Raw genomic sequence first — 18282 nt, forward strand, 5'->3', positions numbered from 1 at the left:
ATGAACTGACTTTTTTTAATGCAGGTTGCATCTCATACCAATTAAAAGCTGCACAGTACAAACATAAAGTTGATTACACAATAACTTTGATGATGTTTTATTGGCTATCGTCTCTGATTCTATACGAGAAACCAGGATTTTAAATTTCAAATGATACACAAGATTTTCATATGACAGTTGGCTTTTAAGCCAAACTTCTAAGTATTTGTATGTCAAAGCAAGAGTGATATGGATTCTCATATAACAATGGGTTTTAATGGGATAGTGGTGGAAAATATAATATGATAATATAAAACAAATGTGCTCTGAGTCTTTATATTCAAAATGAAACGTGTTGCAAAAGTATTAACACCCCGGGTCAAATTATATACAATAAAGATAAACATATAAATGCATAAATAAATGAATGAATGAATGAACAAATAAATAAATAAGTAAATAAAATGCTATTTCTGTGTTTCTATATTTACTTATTAATGGACAAATCCCTGAATTTATTCCTTCATTTATTTATTTACACAATCCTCAATTAATGTCACATTTGTATCCTCGTGTTAAGTCAGTGTGTGTCCGAAAATCCGAAAACCCGTTAACAAGCTGTTAAAAATCCCAAACTGTCCGTGAACGTGACTCCGCCGCTTTTCACCCAGGATGCACCTGTCCAACAGAGCTGCCTGAGAAAAGCCATTTTGTTGTGCTAGCTAGCCACATGCTAAAGAAAGCCACCAACAAAACATGGATCTGTTGTGTCACCGCTGAATGTGTCGCCGTTATGTGTTGCTGTACTGTCGCAAAACACAATAACTGAACTCGCTAAAACGTGTAAGTAGCGGAGCCTAGCATGGACTAGCCGGTGAAGCTAAAGGGGGCTACAGTTTCAGATAACACAACTGCTAGCTTGTTTATGTAGCTGACCGCAGTTATGTTTTCTGTTTAATTAACCCTACGTTAGTCCGAGGTAGTTTGCGAGTGCGTGTTGAGCCGACTGCGAGTGTCCGAGCCGTCCGACCACCGCTCCCACGGCAGGGACCGTGCTGTGTCAGAGGAAGACCCCGCAGTTACTTAGCATAACACTTGGACCCACACAGCGTTAAGCCATAGCGCTAATCTGATAATGGCAGAGGACACTCGACAGGACAAGAGAGCCAGCTTCTCTGCCATAACAGAGCACAACACCAACGGGATGGGCCGGACCTCCGCCGTGGCCTCAGGCAAAAGTGGTGCCTCAAAGAAGTTAGTGATCAAAAATTTCAAAGGTATTGTCGACGATCGATCTCCTCCTACGTTACCTATCGAGCAGAGCATGTGAGCCAACTGTTAGATCGTACAGTTCCAAACAAAAAGTTGTTCGCCTGTGGTTTGAGTTACGTACGTCAAGTGTAACATGCTTGTCTTGGCTGCTGTGATTAGGCTGTTTCTTCACAGAGTTTGTTTTCATTACAGCACATTGGGTGTTTAGCCCTCAGTTATTTTAGCTTTGAAGAGCCTCTCACGACATCTGGTTTTTGCACATCTGGTATTAGACGTAACCAGTGTGAAAAAGCCACTGCCCTCCAGGTGTGGGTCAGACGAGAGAAGACATATAACCTTGTTATATAAGAGGTATTCACCCAGTTTGAGCAATGCAGGTGGCACTGATGGCCCTTGTTGGAAATGTCTCATGTCAATTACAAATATTTAACATGAAGACCAAATCAAACCAAAACTAGGATGTTAGACTACAAACGACCACCGAGGCCCAGCAGTCCTCTAATGAAACCACATTTAACTTCACTAGAGCTGGATTTTTAGTTGGATCTGCTTCAAATTGCACACTCATAAATATCTGACCCCTAAATATGTCCGATTTATTCTTGTCATCAAGATCCATGAATTATTCTATGAGAAATCAACAAAAAGGCAGAATTTCGCAACTTTAAAGAAAGTAGAAAACAAGCCGTGCAGTCCAAAATACCAGAGGTCTAAATTTAACTACATTTAATGTTATTTAACAAAAACTCATAAGAAATAAATATGGAAAAACAACAGTGAAAAGTTCTGTAACCAGCAAAATTTGCTTTTTGCACCTCCCATCATTCAATTTTTTTATTTACCAACTTATCTGAGGGTATGAAGTGCTCCTGCCTTAGTTCATTGTTGCGTATCCCTGTAATACATATTTATTCAAGACAGATATAATCTTGCCTTGTAAAGCAGTAAGTGTGAAGTTATTTATTATTCCAAGTAAGTGGAAAAAGTTGTTAAAAACTTCTATAGTTTTCATTTGCATGAATGGGCTGTTGTTAGTGTGTCGGTCCTGTTGTGGAGGGGATATAAATGAACATTATTGCTGACTTTTTGAAACAGACAGGCCAAAACTAGCAGAGAACTACACTGAAGACACATGGCTGAAGCTACGAGATGCGGTGGGAGCCATTCAGAACAGCACCTCTATAAAGTACAACCTGGAGGAGCTCTATCAGGTTTGCGGACTTTCTTTCTTAACCCACACTGTGTGATGATTTTTCTCCGGCCTCGATTAACATTTTGCAGTGTTGGATTGTAGAAAACTGTCAGTGCGAAACCATAGAACATGACATAGCAAATGCTTTGTAGTTATTCATTTTCAACACATGATCTTTCAGCAGATCATACAACACAGAATTGTATTGTATGCTAGTGTTTAATTTCAGCTCAGGGTTAAAGTTTGTTACTGTTTTTTGGGTGACATTGGCTGTTTGCATAGAGCTGTTAACAATCTTCTTTTTCTGGAAGGCGGTGGAGAACCTGTGTTCCTATAAAGTCTCCCCCACGCTATACAAGCAGCTCCGGCAGGTCTGTGAAGATCATGTGCAAGCCCAGATCTACCAGTTCAGAGAATATCCTTTTTTGTGAATAAGTATAGTAAGTAAGATACATATTAAGCCCACTGGAACATGTATATTCATCCAAGGTTATTATACATTTTTCTTGAGATGAATGGTCATTCAGTATTTTGGTTCAATGACTTGAGTGAGTGACAGATAATTTCCTTAACATGGATCTCACAGAGTCTTTGGACAACCTTTCCTTCCTTAAGCGAATGAATCGCTGCTGGCAGGACCACTGCAGACAAACTGTAAGGTTTGATGTTTGTCAGATGTGAATATTAAAACAGCACTTTGCTCTGCAAGAGTGTAAATCATCCAACGTTTAGACTGTTTTCACTTTTCCCTTTATAGATAATGATCCGAAGTATCTTTCTCTTCCTGGATCGTACCTACGTGCTTCAGAATTCTCTCCTCCCCTCCATATGGTAAAACTACAGTTTATTCAAATCACTTTGTTTGTTAAGGTGTTCTGTGGAGGCTGACGTTAGGTGTACGTTGCAGGGACACTGGCTTGGAGCTGTTCCGTACCCACATTGTGAGTGACAGTGCAGTGCAGAAGCGGACCGTCGATGGCATTTTGGAGCAGGTAGAACAGGAGCGGAACGGGGAGACAGTGGATCGTAGTCTGCTCAGGAGCCTATTGGGCATGTTGTCAGACCTGCAGGTACCTGATCCCCTGGTCAACATTGTTAATAATCAGTAGAGAGACTGAACACGTGTCATTTAATCTCCTGATCCTCTCATGTTCAGGTTTACAAAGATTCCTTTGAAGAGAGATTTTTGATTGAGACCAATCGTCTTTACGCAGCAGAGGGTCAGCGGCTGATGCAGGAGAGAGATGTGAGTGAGAATCTCAATGGATCTATGTGTCATGTGGTCACATTAATTAATCAGTGACCCGTATTACACAAAATGCCAAGGATGTGTTTTCAGCTGACAAACGTACTGAATATGTGTGTTTGTATTTGTCCAGGTGCCTGAGTATCTGCATCATGTGGCTCGTCGGTTAGAGGAGGAGAATGATCGTATCTTGAGCTACCTCGACCAGAGCACTCAGTAATTGTTTTCTTTCTTAATATATATATATTATAATAATAATAATTAATGTTCAACTGTGTACTGTGTTCCTTAATTAACATTATACAATAACATCCATCTCATGTGCAAACAAATTCTCAGAAAGTAAATGGAAACAAATAACAATTTTTCATTTGTTTTTGATAGTAATTCTTTTTTGATGAATAGTAATGCTAAGTGGAGAGCTTGTTGTGCAGGAATGTCAGACTAATAAATATCTATGCATCTATTCTAACTTTTGAAAAATGCTTACTTATATCTTCCCACTCATTCTCTTCTTATGATTTCACAGGAAACCTCTAATTAGCTGTGTTGAGAAACAACTTTTAGGAGAACATATGACTTCAATGCTACAAAAGGGTATGTGTTCGTGTGGAAGAATTTAGAAAGTCCTTTACATTAGCATGTGTGTTTGTGTTTGGCAATATGTACTATATTTATTGAACTGCGCTAGAGGAATAAACATTTCAAAATAAACAATGCAGAATTTAGTTTTCTGTTTTAAATCTTATTTAGGCTTATTTGCTTCATCTGTTTTGTGGCTCTCTGTGAACTAGTTGTGATTAAAATGTACCCGACCAAAGCAAACAATGCTATCTACCCTTCTTGTCGAGCTATAAACATCCTTTCATTTTCCAACTTGTGGATTTGATTTTTTATTTTATTTTAAGACATAGGGGATTTTTTTTCCCCAGTATATAAAGTATATATATATACATGAATGTATGCAGTAATTTGTAACATTTTGGTGGCAGGTCTGAGCACCCTGCTGGATGAGAATCGTGTGACTGAGCTGGCCCTCCTCTACCAGCTCTTCAGCAAGGTGAAGGGGGGACTTCCCACACTGCTGCAGTTCTGGAGGGATTATATCAAGGTAAACACATACTGTAGATCTACAAACATACTCTGTGTCTGAGAAATGCATCATATTCACCTTATTGTAAACGGTCTCTGCTCTCAGACCTTCGGTGGAGAGATTGTGTGCACTCCAGAGAAAGACAAGGACATGGTGCAAGAGCTGCTGGACTTTAAGGACAAGATGGACAACGTGGCACAGAGCTGCTTCACGAGGAGCGAGGGATTCATCAACGCCATGAAGGAAGCCTTTGAGACTTTTATCAACAAGAGGCCGAACAAACCTGCAGAACTCATTGGTAGGTCAGACAAAGAAATTGTACATCATGGCTGTTGTTTTTTTTCAGACCTGCATATTTTAACATGGTTGTTATGAATTCTATGTCTTGATAACAGCTTTTTGTTTCCTATCCAGCTAAATATGTGGATTCTAAGTTAAGAGCAGGGAACAAGGAGGCTACAGAGGAGGAGCTGGAGAGAATCCTGGACAAGATAATGATAATCTTCCGTTTCATTCATGGTCAGTTACACTTCTCTATCTGTGTGTGTCAGTGCGTGGGGTGTTTACGTATGTCACTGTGTTTTCTCTCTCTCAACCAATTACTTTAATTAACCACTTTGAAGCTTGTTACACTTTGAGGAGAACTCTTGATATGTTTCCTTTTTTTCAGGTAAAGACGTGTTTGAAGCTTTTTATAAGAAGGACTTGGCCAAACGCCTGCTTGTCGGCAAGAGTGCTTCTGTAGATGCTGAAAAGTCCATGCTCTCCAAACTCAAGCACGGTAAAATCTCTAGTCCGATCTCTTATAGCTTTTATTACCAAATTGCAATTAATAATTTAATTTTTCAGATTCATAAACCCAGTTTTAGGAAATGTATCTACCTGAGGTTTATTGTATTTAATGACACATAACCCTTAACTGTCATTACCTGTACTGTCCTGTCTGTAAGATTCAACTTAAAATTTGAATGTGGTTGCAGAATGCGGAGCAGCATTCACCAGTAAGCTTGAGGGGATGTTTAAGGACATGGAGCTGTCCAAAGACATCATGATCCAGTTCAAACAGGTACGAGGAAAACAAGTGTAGCTTGAAGAGGTTGATGCCGTGTTTGCCGTGTGCGTGTTACTTCTGCTGTACTGGGTCATTAAATGCATTTTTCATTCGTAGTTGACATTATATTTTTTCTCAGTATATGCAGAACCAGAGTGAACCCAGCAACATAGAACTTACAGTTAACATCCTCACGATGGGCTACTGGCCGTCATACACGCCCATGGAGGTCCACTTGCCCCCAGAGGTAAGAATCTTTGACTATCGGTGCATGAAGTCAAGTTATTGAGGAAAACAGTCCAAACAAAATATCTGTGTTCATTGTATTTTGATGATAGTGATCTTGGTCATCAACTTAGTACAAATGTAATCTCTCTATGTTTTGTTAGATGGTCAAACTCCAGGAGGTGTTCAAGCTGTTCTACCTGGGGAAGCACAGTGGGAGGAAGCTGCAGTGGCAGCCAACCCTGGGTCACGCTGTATTAAAGGCAGAGTTTAAAGAGGTAAACGCTTGGTATATTCTAATGGGGCATGAAGAAGAGAGAGAGACAGTTTGATAAACTGCAGTTACAATGGTGGCTTTCTCCTGCAGGGCAAAAAGGAGCTGCAGGTCTCCCTGTTCCAGACTCTGGTGCTGCTGATGTTTAATGAGGGAGAGGAGTTCAGCATTGATGAGATTCGCACTGCGACCGGCATAGGTTACACATTATACTATGCCTTTGAATATGTTGTACAGCTATTCTGTAGTGGAGAGAGTTACCTGCTGTATCACACTGTCTGACATTTGTCTTATCATGCACAGAGGAGGGAGAGCTCAAGCGTACACTGCAGTCCCTGGCCTGCGGAAAAGCTCGAGTCCTTAACAAGAACCCTCGAGGGAAAGATGTGGAGGACGGAGACCGCTTTAATTTCAACAATGATTTTAAACACAAACTGTTCCGCATCAAGATCAACCAGATCCAGATGAAGGAGACGGTAAAACACTAGCAAATTTCTTTCTTTCTTTCTTTCATCACACACTCCTCCTCAGCCTGGGCACACTTTTCCATATTTAATATCCCATTTCCCTCACAGGTAGAGGAGCAGGTGAGCACAACAGAACGTGTGTTTCAAGACCGACAGTATCAGATTGATGCGGCTGTTGTCCGCATCATGAAGATGAGGAAGACCCTGAGTCACAACCTCCTCGTATCAGAGCTCTACAACCAGCTGAAGTTCCCTGTTAAGGTGAGGCATCTCAAGCTTCTCATTCCTTTTGATTTTGATTGTACACACACACACACACACACACACAGAAAGCTCATCAGCATCTGCTTTGCCTTCCTCTCCCCAGCCGGGCGATCTTAAGAAGCGCATTGAGTCGCTCATAGACAGAGACTACATGGAACGTGACAAGGAGACTCCAAACCAGTACCACTATGTTGCCTAAAGGGGGCTCTACTGTCACTGCCATGCTTCTCTCACAGCATGCGGACAGCTGCCCCCCCACAAAACAGCATTACAGCCCTTCAGCCACCCGACTCTCCTCTGGTGCCCACCGTTCCCTCCATCCACAGTCCTGGACACAGCGTCCAGATCACACAGAGCTCCAGTGAGATGAGAGACACTTGGCTGTTCAGTTCCCACCCTGCGATATCTTTTTGTGGGACTGTGAGACGGGGCTGGAGGAGCGGCCCAGGTTGTTGATGGTTGGTTTATGTGACTTACAAATCTGCTAATGCAAAACTCAACTGAAAATAACGAGCACTTTCCTCTGTTTTTGTTTTGTTTTTTCCTCCTCCGGGTTGGGATTTTTGTTCCCCCGCATCCCTTTTGTTCTAAAAATCGCTTATTTTCTACTGTAGTTGGTTTGTTATGAGTTTAAAGAATTTTTTTTTTTTTTTTGTTGGTTTTTAATTTCTGTTCAAGGTTTTCTCCACATGAATGGCTGCATACAGTGCTGAGTGTAAATCTGATTGGTTGGTTGCGTGATTTGGCAGAGAAGCAGCTGTTGAGGACATGAGACGTGAGGATGGATGAAGGGGTCCAGAGGGGCTGGGTCAGATGAGGCAGGGGAAGACGGGGGGGGTTATAACTTGTAACACAGATGCTAAATGATTTGCAGACAAGCCACTTGGGTATGTCTTTGGGTTTCTTGTATGTTTTGACCAAAATGTCCAAATGTCCAATGTCATGTGCTGATGTTTTTGTAGATCAGATTGTATTCTATGTACGAGTGAGAAAAGTGAACTTGAATAAATGGATATTTAATGATTCAGATTGTGATTTGTAGGTAATCAGTTGATGCTCGTTGCCTCCACTAAGGAGGTGAACTCTTTGTCTGACCTTGTTTATTTGTCAGCAGGATTACAGAAAAACGACTGGACGGATTACTACGAAACTTGGTGGAAAGATGCGTATGGGTCAAGTGAAAACACATTCGATTTCGGTGCAGATCTGGATCAGTGGGCCGATCCAAGAATTTTTTTCTCACATTCGCGAACATTGCGATGGCATTTTTCAACATTTTTGTTACTTTCTCAGAGAATGATTCAAGGACTTTGATGATCTAATGAATTTGCAGTTTCATAAGGTAACTGTTGGGCTGTGGCAGAGGTTTAGTTTAGTTTAGTTTTCTCAGTTCACACAGTGATGGAATTGCCTCTCAGCCAAGCAATTATTCATGCTGACATCTCCTGCAGTCTAACTGAATTTAATCAAATCAGTTTTTGCAAAATGAGAAAGATAAGGACGAATAAAAAATCTGAACTAATTAATAGTAATGAAATCATGACCAGTCTAGGCAAGTGAATAACAACGATTTCTGTCTTTTATTGCAATGTTTTTGGCATTAAACCATACTATGACTAGAATCGCCCTCAGTAGAGCAAATAGCAAATACCTCCGTTAAGGCCGAACAATCTTACACATGATTTTTATAGTTCTTATTGTGGAAATGAAATAGAAAATAGGAAGCAGTCTCGTGACCAAAAAACAATGTAACGTGTATTATTAATTCCCTGCATCAGGTCAAAAGAAATAAACATAACACAGTTTTACATAGCGACACAAAATATGTCAACTGGAGAAGCTTCAGTTAAACAACAGTTGTACAATAAATTGTTTCAAGAAATCTGATAAAAATGGATCCAGGCCAAATTGTACACACTTATAAATATCAGCCCACTATACACTATATGACATCTTTTAAAAATCAAGATCTGTGCGTTATTCCCTGAAAAATCAACAAACACATTGAAAAAATAACCTATGTTAAAGAAAGTGACTCCAGAGTTACTGGAAGATGGAACTGAAAATAAAAGAAGGGGATTTTCAATACTTTCATTATCACAGCAGGAAAAATGCAGCTTATCCTTTACTTTAGAAAAACATCTTTAAAAGCCCTCGGGAGTTGCAGTCTGGATTTAAGACGACTAAACTGCTCGTCTTTTGTTGAAGAGCAAGGCAGAAGTATGCAGGGAGAATGTGGCAGGGTCCTGATAAAGTCTTGGACAGCAGCAAGTGAGCAGCCTCTGCGTTCCTTCAAGGGTTTTGCACCCCCTCGTGAATTGACGAAGGTGTCAGCTGACTACCCACAACACATGCACTTGCAGCCGACACAGTACCATGTGTGTATGTGTGTGTACTTGTACTTATAACTTTGTGAGGGCCACCTTAAGTATGAACCTTATGAAGTGAGGACATTTTGAGGGTTAAGTACTAGCTTTTAGAATTAGGTTTGGGTTATGATAATGGTGGTTGTTAGGGTTAAGGTTCGAGATGAGGTTGTCCACAATGAATGGAAGTTAATGCACAATGTCAAGTGTTGTGTTCCAGGGTGCTCTCCTAAAGTAACCCCCCTCACAGCTTCTCTATTATATTAGATAACTATTGTATTTAAAATTATATTTAAAATATTGAACACAAGTGCAGTGAAAATGTGTCAAACCAATCAACTAATGGAGGCCAATAAATGTTATATTTCAGCATCTGGTCTGTTTATACTGTCCCTCCCATGTTATTCGTTTTAATCACTTTAGATTTTAATAAACTTGACATGCCACTCCTGTGAGTTCCCTGGAAAACAGCAATTTTCATTGTAATATAATTCCTGGAAGCTCGTTCTTTTCTCATTAGGTGTCTCTTTACACCTAGTTGGCATCACCTACATTATTCATGTCTGTAAAAATATTAGTTAAAAGCAAAAACAAAAAAAATGTGTCTCACTGGATGTCTCTTTACTCCTTGTTGGCATCACCTACATTATTAAAGTCTTTAAAAACATTATCTATCAGCAACAACTCCATTTCCTCAGGATGAGTCGTGTTGTGTGTGTATCAGTGTGTGTATCAGTGTGTTACCGCTGCTGTGAATGGAGCTCATACACAAACAGGGGGAGGAGGCCTCTCACGTGACTGCTCAGCTTTGACTCTTTCAGTTCACATGACCAGACCTGGTTTATTCCGTCACTGTCTCTGACCGACACCAGCTCCGCTCCCCCGCTGTTCCCCAGCCTCTCGCTGAGCAACCACGCTGTTATTGTTTCAATAGAGAGACGGAAACCAGAAGAAGAAGAAGGAGAAGAAGAAGAAGGAGAAGAAGAAGAGCAGCTGCCTCGTAAAGCTCTCGCTCCTCCGTCAAGTCAAGTGCAGCTGGTTCGTGCGTCAACCTGCGCCTGTGACGCGGCGTCACGACGACCCTGCTCCCCGGGCTTTTCCCTCGTCTTTCCCCGGCGATAAGAAGAAGTCAGGTCCGCTCAGTGAGGCGTCTTGTGTCCGAGGTGAAGGATGAAACTCTCTCACGCGGTGGCCGCGCTGCTCGTCGCCTGCTGTGCCGGGTTAGGTGAGTGTTTCTGGGCTGTAAAAGCTCCATGTCGACCGACGTCACCCAAAACTGCCAGTCGGTTAGTCGAGTGTTGTTGAGTTAACGGTTAAACAAGTAGAGGATCAATCGATTAATCCATTACAGTTGATCGACAGAAGATTATAAAGCATCAAGCTGTGGAATTAACAAAGTACATTTTAAGCTGGCAACTTTCTTGTTTTTATTTGTTTACTTAATTTTTTATTTTCAAATAGAGAAATAAAAAAAAAAAATTATCAAATTTATAAAAATCATATAGTCTATGACATGTCCTTGTTAAAATCAAAAGTCCAATTAAACCCTTTTTCCCATTACATTTTATTTTTCCAGTAGGTTTTTTCACTACAGAATAATTTTCAAAAAATGTAAAAATTAAATTGTTTTTTTTTAACATCATATAGTCCATGATGTAATCACTGAAATCCCAACCTCAGTAAAAATGTTATCCAGTTTCTACTAATATTTTCAATTAAGTAAATATGTTTAAAAATGAATCTAAAAATAAAAATCATATAATCTGTGACATGTCATTGTCAAATTTAAATCTTTAGAACCCATAGTGAAGGTTTATAAAATCTATTTAAGTACAGTATATAGAGTGTACTTATGCTTAAGTACTAATTAAAATATTTCTGTTCATGCTCCATCATCTTATTACTCGACTATAATTTATCTACAAGTATTTTACATTTTACTCCATTGAATTTAGTAGAAAATAGAGGAAATTTATGATGCTCCAAGTATTTTACCTGTAGGTTGGTAAATGTATCTGAAACTATTTAGGATATGGTTCAAACATAGCTGTATTATCAAATTTCAGGTTTTGCTTCATTCTCTTTTTATTATTTTAATAATTGCAACATTGATTGGAATACTGATTTGGAAAGAAACAAGCTTCGTGAACAATGGGATCAATGAATTTTAGAAAATGATCAGAACTTTTTCTCTGTTATGAAAATGAACATCACAGTCCTATAGAAATTAGCTTCACCACATTCAACTGCAACAGAAATGCTGTTCACATGGTTTTGTAAAATTCAATTCAAAAGTTACAGTGACCATTTTTCTGTGTACTTTTCCTTTATGAAGTAATTTTCCTTGTATTAAAGTATTTTTTACAATGTGGTATTAGTGGATCTGAAGACTACTTACACTGGTCTCCATATAGTCTTCAGTGATAGTCAACTGAATATGATGGAGTTTGGACACTTGTCAAGATGCCACTTTGGGCGAGAGGCCAGATGGATGGACATTGTTTGGTGTAGAAGTTTGTTACAGTCTTTCATGACTTGACTTAACACACAGATAAAATATGTAAATAATAAAACGAAGGATTTCCTGCTGTGGTTCAATAACCAGTGGAAACTAAGGAGAAGTCACTGCATTTCAAAATTTTACGGCAAGCTCTGTCCAAAGTCCAAAATCCAAAGGTCAGCCGTCCTCAGGTATTGATGCCAAAACAGACCTAAGAAGACCCTGGACTTTATTATTTTCTATTCTATTTTATTCTAATCTCTTCTATGATCCCTAGGTTTTGTTCGTGTTTGGGAGCAGCAGATTGGTCTCTTTGTTGTGTCATTTGAGAGCTTTGTGTGACTGCTATGATGGCTTTGTGTTGTACACTGGGGGCTGACAGTGTTATTTTATGACCAGTTTAATCGGCCTGAACACACACAGACAGCTGGCTGCCAAAAGGTAAACAGGCCCATGTTGTTGTAGTTCTCTCTCTCTAAATGCTCATTATAAAATATATAACTGGATTGATGTTCTTTTAGTAATCTGTAATTATAGTGGATGGTCAGTTTCGTTGTCCACTCATCAACATGTTGAGGATTTCTGCTTTAGACAAAATTTAAGTCCACCAGAACCAGGTAGTTTCCTAATTTCCTGGTAGTATGGAACACTGTTATCCTTTTTTCATTATTCTCTCTGCACCGACTGTATAATACTTATATCTGCAGCTTCATACTCTGCACACACAGACGCTTTTACTTTGTGATCAGATTATAGTGTTGTGTAAACTGTCTGCTGTGTGTATACAGGGTGAACTGAGAGGTGACGCTGGGGTCAAGTTTCAGCAAGGCACTAGGGGGGATGGCACCTGATTGATGGACTGAAGCACAGATTCCCATTAGGATCAGTAGATTGTAAAAATGTAGAACACTGGAGATAAAGGGGAAGTGAGGCCACTGTGAAAGAGAGAAGAGTTCAGTCAGTGAGCTGTGTAATAAGTTATGAAATTACTGCCAGTAACATGGGGGGAGGCCACTAACACCACCCACAAGCCAAAAGCTGAATATACGTCTCTCAGCGATGTAAGAGACTCAAGGATGAACTTATTAGAATTGGGTGGTCAAAGTTCAACGGTCAAGGTCGCTGTGAACTCACTAAGCACTTGTGAACACAATATCTCAGGAACGCCTCCAGGGAATCCTTTCAAATTTGGTCAAATTTGAAAATTCACTTGGACTCAAAGATGATAAAATAAGATTTGGGTGGTCAAAGGTCATGTTGGCTTCGCAAACCGTGTTTTTGGCCTCTTGAGCATAATATCTCAACTCTGCCATTAGGACATTTCTTCAACTTTTGTCACTTGGATGCGAAGATGAACTAATTAGAGCTCAGTGGTCAAAGGTCACATGGACCTCATATAAGTCTGGAAACAAATCTCAGTAGGCTGAAGCTGTACTTGTTGGTGGAAACATTCAATTATTTTAATGGTCCCAAACATTTGAGGAGTACTTTACGATTACAGAAGTAGAATAACTGTCTGTGCTGATGGGAATCAACCACATTTAAGACGTCTGAATCAACATTTTTTAAAACATTTTGGGAAGTGAGAGGTAAGTGGTGAAACTCCAGTGTTGCATTACTGCATTATAAAGTGGGTAAGAAAGTTTCTTTTAAAGAAACGAGCAGTAGGGTTGATAAGTACATGAGTCCTGAATAGCCACTGTAGAAGTACACCCACTATGTCACATGTATGGACACACAACAGTGAGTTGGCAGTTTCTAGGGCACAAAGATAAAAACAAATACAAATTCAAGTGTATATAAGTTGCCAAGTCGGCTGAATTATTTATTTTATTCTGCTCAGAGGGGCCACATTGACTATATGTAACAAGTTTGGCTCCTGAATCTGTCAGCTTCTATCAAGTGTCCCAGGAAGTCTCTCCTACACTTCATTGTGTATTATACAAGCCAACAAACCCTGGAACCTGCTCACCTCAATGCAGTACAGCTGTCATCAGTCATATGAATTATTATTGTGGTTTTACTGTTGTCATGTGACAAAAAGTCTTTGGTAACAAAAAAAGTGTGCGAAACAGCCAGGGAGAAGTTTGTGGTTTGAATCTGTCACTCTCTGCTGCCTATAGACCCCTGCTGGTGGTTCATGTGAACTGCTTTAGTGTAAATGTACAACATGGACATCATATAAAACTGTTTATGTTGCAATAATCATCCCCGTTATCATCTGCACAATTGTTAAACCTTTTTCCAAAATAAAAATCTGATAACGAATATGTATTTATTTTGCTCATAATCAGGTCACACTATGTTTAAATTAATCATATATAATTTGAGTTGATCAACAGTGATGGACGACATGACGGCTCACCAAATGTGAAGCTAAAGCATCTCGATCGCCCCCTGGTGGCTGGCTGCAGTATAGGTCATAAACCCTGCATCTTCTATGGATGGGATGTGGACAAATCTAAAAAGTCAAAATACATATCAAAGATGGTTTCTATCATTTTAGGAATAGGTTGTTTGAATAAGACTATAAATGTGCAAGATGGCAGCTTTTTGTATCTGCGATATTTTTTGCTTTATTTCTGGGAAGTGGGAAGAACGGGAGTCTTCCGTCTATGTGGCACACAAATTAATACAAGTGTAATTACTTAAGTATTTTTTCCTAATATTTTAATATTGTACCTCCTTGCTCATTATTTTCTCGCCCTCAGGTTGTGTTCAGGCCGTGACTCTGGAGGTAAAAGAGGGGAACTCCACCTGCATTAAGGCTGAGCTTTCTGCATCATTCTCCATCACATACGACACCTTCAGCAGCACGGTACGTACTGTGCAGCGATGGCAGCGTTCCGGTTTCCATCTCTGAGGGAATTTAAAAAACGTGACATATTCCCTCCAGTTTATCGAATCACTCGTGTCTCCTCAGAGAACGGCGCAGTTTACTCTGCCCGACTCCGCCACAGTCGACACCAGAAGCAGCTCGTGCGGCACAGAGGAGAGCTTTCCTTGGCTGGAGGCGGTGTTCGGACCCGGCCATGCTCTGGGGCTGAGCTTTTCCTCCAACGCGAGTCTGTACAGCGTCGCGAACCTGACGCTGCAGTACAACCTCAGCGATTCGACGATCTTCCCTGAAGCCAACAGCTCCGGTGAGAACAAACGCATTGGTTTGGTACAATGTAGGCCCCTCCCACGTCCTTTTATGCCCAGGGCCCCAAAGTCCCTTTGAACACCCCTGCATATACGACAGGAAATATATTTTAGATGTAACTAAATTGTTATTTGTTTGTGTGATTGTGTCCTAGATGTGGTCACAGTGGTGTCGGCTTCCGTCGGGATCTGGGCGGCAATCAACACCACCTACCGCTGTGTGAGCCCCGTCGCTTTAAGAGTCGGTGGAGCGAATGTCACTTTCTCTGGCATGAGGCTGGAGGCCTTCATGCCAGGAAATGACCTGAGTCCAACAGGTAGGACTTTGATTTTCTTGTAATGGATGGCTTTCCACAATGATTGACCTCCTGCTCAATGGTTGAGTTTATATTTTATTCTTGTCATAGAAAGCGTCTGTTTGGCGGATACAACCAGTACTACAGCTCCACCCACCACCACTGCTGCTTCGACAACAACAGCTCCAGCACCGACGCCTTCAGGAACACCCGAACACGGCATGTACTCTGTAAAGAACAGCAATGGCACGGAATGTCTCCTGGCTCAGTTTGGACTTCAGTTCAACATCTCCTACTTCTCTAAATCTCAGAATAAGGTAATTTAAAGCTGAACAAACAGAGACCGCTCATAGTAAAAATAAATAGTAAAAATAGTCAAATAGAAATTAAAAAATTTTTTCTCTACTTTGCCAGACTGTCCAGGATTTAGTAAACCTGACCCCTACTCAGACAAATGCATCAGGATCATGTGAAGCCAGCAGAGCTACCTTGGTTTTGACAGAAAAGCAAGACACCACACTCAACTTCACCTTCACGCTGGTAAATTCATCTCTCATCAGTTTGTTATTGTGGGTGTGTGCGGTACAAGTATCTATTCAGCTTCTCTTCTCAATCACAGAACTCCACGACCAACAAGTACCACCTGAGTGGGATATCTCTGCTCGCCAACTGGCCTGATATGACAGGTATTGCGATTTGTTTTGTAACAAACAAAATGCTATTTTTTTATTTGCCTTGACTGGTTTGGCTAAAAGAATAATTCTCTAATAATTCTGTCCACAGCTCGGTTTTCCGCCATTAACACCAGTCTGGAGTACCTGCCGAGTTCACTGGGCCGCTCGTACATGTGTAACGCAGAGCAAACTCTGATCGTGGCACCAACCTTGTCTCTCAACACATTCAGACTGCAGGTCCAACCGTTTGGAGTCATCACAGACCAGTTTGCTACAGGTACAACTGCCATCAAACTCCTCTTCTATCTTCGTCCTCTGACCTCTTTACCAAGGAGGTTATGTGTTCATTGCTGTTTGTCTGTCTGTCACCAGAATTACTCAAAAACCACTGAACAGTTTACCATGAAATTTGGTGGAGGGTCGGGGCATGTCCCAGGGAGGAACCCATTACATTTTGAAGTGGATCTGCTTCAACACTTTCCTTGCTTTAACAAATGCGAGACAGGGCGTTAGCCTTGACAGAGGTATGCGCTCTCTGAGTGCCCTTCTTCAAGGAGATTATATTTTTGCCCCTGTTCATTGGTTTGTTTGTTTATCAGCAGGATTACACAAGAAACTACAGAACAAATTTCCATGAAACTTGAAGGGACAGATGGGACATAGGCCAAGAAAGAAGCCATTATATTTTAGCATGAATTCAGACAAAGGGACAGATGTATAATTTTTTTTCATTCTTTAACTTTGTGAGACAGGACGTTTGTTGGCTGTTTTCACCAATTTCCAAGGGAATAATTCATAGATCTTAAAGGGGACATAGCATGCAAATTCCACTTTGTTAGTGCTTCTACAGGTTAATGTGGGTATCTGGCATGTCTACCAACCCAAAAACTCTGGGGAAAAAACACTCGCGCGTTTTGTTATAGTTCCTCTAAGTCAGAAACGTCATGCTTGAGCGACTCGATTGCGCTTCTTGCCCCCCCCTTGCGCTTACTTGTGGTAAAATGGGCATGCTATGTCCCCTTTAAGATAACTGTGTGTTTGTGCATTGTGGTGTGGCTTGGTTGAATTTAAGGGGACTGTCAGTCAGGCCCAGTGTTAATTCCAAGAAGAGCTCGGCTGTCGCTGGCTGTAGCTTCTTGCTCGTGAGACATCAGAGTGTAATTGATCTTCTCCTCTCACTCTTCATAAGGAGGTGGCAAATTGTTTATTTCAGAGTTGCTATTCCTAGAGGCCGACTTACAACAACTTGTTTTGCTGCATCAAGCTCATCCACACTTGCTACCCACTGAGTGCTGATTATTCTGTCAATAACAGCCATGCAAGGAGCACACTCACACTAGAACCATGCAAGTTACTGAAATAAATTAAATGAGAGATAAGGAACAAGATCAACAGTTTAGAGTCACCCCTCATCAATCCATCTGTTCAGGCTGCAGCGGGACACGACATTTACTGATTCTGTGACATAACATTTGATTCTCTCCTCTTGTCTCCAGCGGAGGAGTGTCAGATGGACCAGGACCAGATGCTCATCCCCATCATCGTCGGGGCAGCGCTCGCTGGCCTGGTGCTGATTGTGCTCATTGCGTACCTAATAGGTAGGAAGAGGAGCCATGCTGGATACCAGACCATCTGAGCGGCGCCTCCGTTTAACTTGAACTGGACGGACTGAATAATGGAGAGATGAATGTGTGAATGAGCAACTGGACACGAGCATGAGCGAATGGAAGTGGATGTTTCTATGTGGCGAGTGCATGTTTTTTTTGCATCCTATGTGACCTCTGGACTTTTTATTTTCCTTTCACCTTCTCTGTGGAATGATGATGAGAAGCAATATACCTGCTGAGTACAGATGCTGATGAAGCCGGAGAGGATAGTTTGAATGCTTGATAAAGTTGACCATCAGCTGCTTTGCTATACTCTATGTTCTAGGAATCAGTTGAATTTGCTTTAACTGCTGTTTGTTGTTGTTCCCCATGTAAATCTTTTTTTTTTAAAAAACCTATTTAATATCCCGTGCAGATGAAAAAGAGGCAAATTAACTGTAGGAAAAAGTAGTTTTTTAAAGTTCCGATGTATTATCCACTGCCGTATAAACATTTCAACTTGGGTGGAGTTTTATTCTTATGCGTGTTCTCTTGTAGTTTTTTTTAAACTTAAAAGATGAATGTAGTGATTCTAAGGGAAAGCTCTGAATCTGAATCTTTTCCAAAAACATTCCTCCACAGTGGAGACTGAT

At 40.7% G+C, this 18282-nt stretch overlaps 2 protein-coding genes across 3 annotated transcripts; both read left to right on the forward strand.

Annotated features, from left to right (window-relative positions):
• The first annotated feature begins 631 nt into the window (after positions 1-631).
• On the forward strand, positions 632-8087 carry cul4a (cullin 4A). Of its 2 annotated transcripts, none has more exons than XM_035182286.2 (20): positions 632-1256; positions 2347-2462; positions 2755-2858; positions 3028-3097; positions 3201-3274; positions 3351-3513; positions 3600-3689; positions 3823-3905; positions 4219-4286; positions 4682-4800; positions 4888-5080; positions 5197-5301; positions 5453-5563; positions 5763-5848; positions 5982-6080; positions 6223-6336; positions 6426-6531; positions 6636-6808; positions 6908-7060; positions 7167-8087. In XM_035182286.2, exons 1-20 carry the CDS (start codon positions 1115-1117, stop codon positions 7260-7262), a joined length of 2265 nt encoding a protein of 754 aa, XP_035038177.1. In that variant the 5' UTR covers positions 632-1114; the 3' UTR covers positions 7263-8087. The 2 variants fall into 2 exon arrangements, with proteins under 2 accessions (XP_035038177.1, XP_035038083.1); XM_035182192.2 differs by having other exon boundaries at positions 633-1256; positions 5973-6080.
• Positions 8088-10255: 2168 nt separating this feature from the next.
• lamp1a (lysosomal associated membrane protein 1a) lies at positions 10256-18170 on the forward strand. Its single transcript, XM_035182816.1, has 9 exons — positions 10256-10654; positions 14641-14747; positions 14853-15072; positions 15229-15390; positions 15481-15686; positions 15784-15909; positions 15989-16055; positions 16153-16320; positions 17540-18170. The coding sequence occupies exons 1-9, from the start codon at positions 10600-10602 to the stop codon at positions 17677-17679; spliced, it is 1251 nt and encodes a 416-aa protein (XP_035038707.1). The 5' UTR covers positions 10256-10599; the 3' UTR covers positions 17680-18170.
• The last annotated feature ends 112 nt before the right edge of the window (positions 18171-18282 follow it).

Source organism: Hippoglossus stenolepis, chromosome 1 (genome assembly GCF_022539355.2).
Source record: "Hippoglossus stenolepis isolate QCI-W04-F060 chromosome 1, HSTE1.2, whole genome shotgun sequence".
In the NCBI taxonomy this organism is placed as follows: domain Eukaryota; kingdom Metazoa; phylum Chordata; class Actinopteri; order Pleuronectiformes; family Pleuronectidae; genus Hippoglossus; species Hippoglossus stenolepis.

Bases quoted from the DNA above. Each gene is read 5' to 3' on its own strand.
- cul4a (XM_035182192.2), top strand. From the start codon at position 1,115: ATGGCAGAGGACACTCGACAGGACAAGAGAGCCAGCTTCTCTGCCATA. The intron at 3,514-3,599 runs GTACCTGATCCC...TCTCATGTTCAG, and splicing joins GCATGTTGTCAGACCTGCAG to GTTTACAAAGATTCCTTTGA. The intron at 4,287-4,681 runs GTATGTGTTCGT...TTTTGGTGGCAG, and splicing joins GACTTCAATGCTACAAAAGG to GTCTGAGCACCCTGCTGGAT.
- lamp1a (XM_035182816.1), top strand. From the start codon at position 10,600: ATGAAACTCTCTCACGCGGTGGCCGCGCTGCTCGTCGCCTGCTGTGCC. The intron at 14,748-14,852 runs GTACGTACTGTG...GTGTCTCCTCAG, and splicing joins ACGACACCTTCAGCAGCACG to AGAACGGCGCAGTTTACTCT. The intron at 15,910-15,988 runs GTAAATTCATCT...TCTCAATCACAG, and splicing joins TCAACTTCACCTTCACGCTG to AACTCCACGACCAACAAGTA.